We start from the raw sequence: 4,356 nt of genomic DNA, 5'->3' as shown, positions 1-4,356 counted from the left end.
TGTGTGTGTGTGTGTATTGAAAGACAGATATGTGTGTCTGCACATTTAGGAGCATGTCAACCTCTCCTCTCACCCAAAGCTTCTTGTTTTGATTTGTTGTTGGTTTTTTTTCTTCACAGGGGTACAAGAGGAAAACCGAGGCGGCTAAGAAAGAGTACCTGAAAGCCTTGGCCGCGTACCGAGCCAGTCTGGTTTCCAAGGTAACACTTATGACACACAGGCCCTGGCTTAGACTGTTGATGGATTGGATGGAAAATCCTTGCTAATGGGCTGGGCGGGGCTTCCTTGGGATAAGGTGGTGGTGGTGGTGGAGTGAGTGGGGGCATCTGATGCAAAAACAGCAAGCCTTATTTGGAACAATACCTGATTTCCATAGGGTGCAGATGTTGGGGGTTGGGGATTGTAGTTGTTATGGTGATATAGTTGGGGGAGGGGTCAGCCAATCGGAGCGCACAAGCATATGGCCATAACATCTATTAGGGATGGAGGATGGAAAATGATTGCGCTCTCATGTGCTATACAAGATCTCAGGCTGACGTCTGTTTTATATTTATCTTTAGAGAATACAAACCCTAAATTTATCCCTCACCAGCAGACACCTGTGTCATGCATTAGATCATCGATTTCCTCCATCTCATCATCTACAACCGGAAGTACTTCCAAATCAACGCAAGCAATCATAGGCTTTGCCGCTGTTTCCACCTCTGACACCTTCCTGCTAATTCAGATCTATGACATCCCCTTCGCCCAGTGAATGATGGCGTCTTGTATACAGCAGCATAGTAGCACAAGGCAAGGAGGAGGGCTGTGGATTGCATTGTTTAGTGCCGTCTTGTATTAACAACACACAATGTAGTGTGGGGAAGATTCCTTTTGTCATTCCATTTGTTCTGCAGGCAAACAGCCTCATTTCTCTGCCTGGGTTCCTGCATATATGTGTGAGTGTGAATGTGTGGGTGTGTGTGGGTGTGTGTCCCTCTCCTTTTCCCATCTATCTGTCAAGGTGTCTATTGATCATTACCTCGGCCCAGGCTCTATTCATACAAATGGGCTCCATTACCTTCTAATCAACACTGATGGCTGGAGATGAGCAATCTGACAGCTCATCATAGGGGCCTGGAGAGGGTGGGGCTGGGTGGAGAGGGAGGTGGGGTATTTTGTGGGTGCTGCACCTGCTCAGAGTGAAACTGTCCAAAATGAGTTTGGGTGATTTTTGGTGTTTTGCCCTTTAAAGCACTGCATCCTTTCTCAACCACATCAGTCAGTGTGTGAACTAGTGGAAAATAAATAGTGAAAGCTGTCAGGCCAAATATTAAATATATACTGTTAGGAGCTTTGAGTGTTAACTGTCCTGTGAAAACTGTATCGGACAGCAAGAAACAAGCAGCTCTTAAGTAAAGCAGAATTTAGGCAGAATCGAGACTGAGAAGGCAGCGAGGAAAGTTTTGAAGGGAAATTCCAATATTTATCAACATCGGTGATATTCTCAAATATTTGCCAGTTATGACTTTTCATCAAGATAACTTCTGTTAGGGAGATTTAGGCAGTAGGCGTGCAAGCTTTTAAAACAACTTCTGTAATTTTAACATAATTTTAAAGGAACAGGTGAGCATTTTGGGAGATATACTATCTTGGCCATACTCATTCACTTATACATGAGAAGATCGATCCCTCTCACATCTGTCTGTTTATTATTAATCTGAAGCCAAGAGAGGGTTAGCTTAGCTTAGCATAACAAATGGAAACAAGGGCAAACAGCTAGCCCTGTCAGTGTTCATCTCTCTGCAAGAAAGAAAATAATTGCATTTCAACTATTCCTTTAAAACCTTGTCTGTGAGTTCAACAAAAACTTAAAAATCGCTGCAACTGGTTTAGCAAACAATGTAGTGTAACAATCCACTTCCTTTTAACTTGGCTGACTTACATGTTTTATAATAAGACCAAGGTTGACAAATGACTGGATTTCCCTTTAAGACACAGGTCAGGGCTGAAGTTTTGCTTTAAGTGTAATGGATGCTATTATTAAAAAAACGAGGCAGCGGCTGTGTTGTGATCTTGATGAATGGTGTGTTATTGTGATGAGCTGAGGGTTTCAGGTTCCAGGTTACGTGTCATTAATAGAAAAATTCTGTTTTATTCGTCCACAGACTTACAATGACCCTGAACCAAAAAGTGCCCAGCAGACCAGCCAGCCCTCCCACCTGCTGCCCCCGAAGCAGCCCCTGTACAGCGTGCCCCCCCAGCCCTCCTCACCCTACCTGGGCCCGCCGGGCTCCTTCCCACTGTCGGACCTCCAGAGCTATGCCGGGCCACCCCGCCACACCTTGGCCCCGACCCTCAGCCAATCCCAGATGCTGCCGCCCAGCATGAGTGCCTCTCCCCCAGCTCCCTTCCAGATCAGCCCACCTCTGCACCCCCACGCCCAGCTCTCCCTGCATCAGAGCTCCCTGCTCAACCAGCCAATCCGCATGCAGCAGTCACAGCCAATCATCTCACACCAAATGGGGCTCCAGGCGCCTTTGCATTCCCCTCCTCTCAGCCAACAGGTCGGTCTGGTCATTATTAAAATCTGTGAAACATGAATATAATGACACACATACATTTGCTAAAGCTTCTCATCTTATCACCAGACTGTACAGATATTGTTGCCTGTGTCACATGATGCTTTAATGTTTTTCTATCTATATATACATATAACTGTCATCAGTTGCTCCTGTTTTCCAAATGGCATAACTCTCAATTCAATGTAGTTTTGTATAACAGGCCTCAATCATGCTTTTAGCTTATAAATGAAAAAAAAAGCAAAGCACAATCTCCAAAAATATTTTTAAAAACATTACCTTTTTCACCCATTTAGTGGGAAACAGACTATTTTCTCCTTTCCTTCTGAGCCTACAGTGTCTCCAATCCAGCAGGGGGTTGTCATGTCGGCTGTCAAGAAGTGTGATCATGAGGACCTTTTTAACAAGCGATGAGAGGAAATGGAAAGGGACAAAAGTGATATTCCATTTTCCCACTCACTGAGCTCAGGAGCAACTGATAAAGACCACTGGCAACAATTGGCCTTATACATTATCATGGCTCAGCAAACTCTTAATGGCAGGCCATCTCAAAGATTTTTCTCTCTCCTCTACTGTTCTTCGATCTACAGGGATTTTCCCATATCCAGGCTGATTACCAGAACAGTGTCGGGGGCTCACAGTCTCCAGGGGCCCCGAACCCAGTGCACGGCCAGAACCCTGACTGGGAGGGCGAGTACTGCAACAGGGACTGTGGACCCAACCACTGCGGGTGAGCTCATCACATCAGTCACCATATTATTTTATGGTAATCATGAATGTGTCAAAGCCATGATGGCTAAAAAAAATGTCTTCACCTCTGTAAATCCATCCTGGGACATTTGACTGTTGAGAATAGTAAGTAGTTGTCTGACAGTTACTCATTTTCCAAATGAGTTGCGCTAAAACACTTCACTTTCACACTCAGAGACTCTCAGACAGTATTAATCATAAACTGCGATTTCCCTGCTAAAGCAAAGCATCTCCTTGAAATTGAAATGAGTAATGCAGCAGTAGAACAATGCTATTACTGAGCTCAGAAAAAGTGTGACATCCAATTAAGTTTCCCTGTGTTTCGCTCAGCACACGTTGCCTTATTGAATCAAGCTATCCAAGCAGGTACAAGAGGAATGTTGTTTTATCTCACACCTGAAACTTGGTGTTGCTATTCCGAGAGGCGCCTGAGCTGAAAGTCAGTATCTGCTGTATTTAGAGCTGATTCATCTGTATGTCAAATGGGATCACGCCTGGGTCAAATCATGTTTGATGCTCTTTGAAGTAGATTGAGTCTGTGCTTAAAACCTTCTCCCTCAGTGTCAGATCATTGTGGTTTGGAGTTTTGGAGGGTACTGAATTATTTTCAGTGTGTCAGTAAAGATAACTGGAGAACAGACTTTGTATTTGACATTTCAGGCAGCAAGTGATCTGCAAATTCTGACTTTTCTATTTTTCTTCATACTGATTGATTGTCTGTTGTTTGCTGACAGCATTTGTGTTCGTTTTAGAGCTGCTTTTCTAGCCAGGCCTTCCTTAAACAAGGGTTTCCTTTTGAAAATGAAGGATAAACAGAAATGCTTTTAGTCAGAACATCATTGCATTCACATGTGTAAAGACATACATTAATACGGTTTCTTCTTTCCCAGCAGCGGTATGGGACCTCGGGACAAGCCTCTCTACCTCACTTGAAGTTGAAAGACCTCCAAATGTCAGACTCCAGGGAGCTTTCCAACATAACGTCATCAATGTATCAGCTTCTACACCATTTTGTTTTTCTTTTGTTTGTTTTTTTGTTTTTTGT

The 4,356-nt window shown here is 43.9% G+C and overlaps 1 protein-coding gene across 3 annotated transcripts in view; it reads left to right on the top strand.

Annotated features, from left to right (window-relative positions):
* Positions 1–4,350, top strand: part of LOC118323902 (thymocyte selection-associated high mobility group box protein TOX-like) — a 75,759-nt gene extending 71,409 nt beyond the window's left edge. For 2 of the 3 annotated variants that reach the window (XM_035655971.1, XM_035655969.1), the window contains 4 exons: positions 120–200; positions 2,148–2,546; positions 3,152–3,291; positions 4,202–4,350. In XM_035655971.1, coding sequence (XP_035511864.1) covers positions 120–200; positions 2,148–2,546; positions 3,152–3,291; positions 4,202–4,244 — 663 coding nt within the window. In that variant the 3' untranslated portion in view covers positions 4,245–4,350. The remainder of the gene's footprint in view (positions 1–119; positions 201–2,147; positions 2,547–3,151; positions 3,292–4,201) is intronic. The other variant, XM_035655970.1, reaches the window with a different exon arrangement.
* The last annotated feature ends 6 nt before the right edge of the window (positions 4,351–4,356 follow it).

Source organism: Morone saxatilis, unplaced genomic scaffold (genome assembly GCF_004916995.1).
Source record: "Morone saxatilis isolate NCDOM2014 unplaced genomic scaffold, NCSU_SB_2.0 Contig15, whole genome shotgun sequence".
Taxonomy (NCBI): Eukaryota; Metazoa; Chordata; class Actinopteri; family Moronidae; genus Morone; species Morone saxatilis.
Note: the sequence above shows the minus strand (reverse complement) of the source record. Positions and strands in the feature narration are given on the sequence as shown.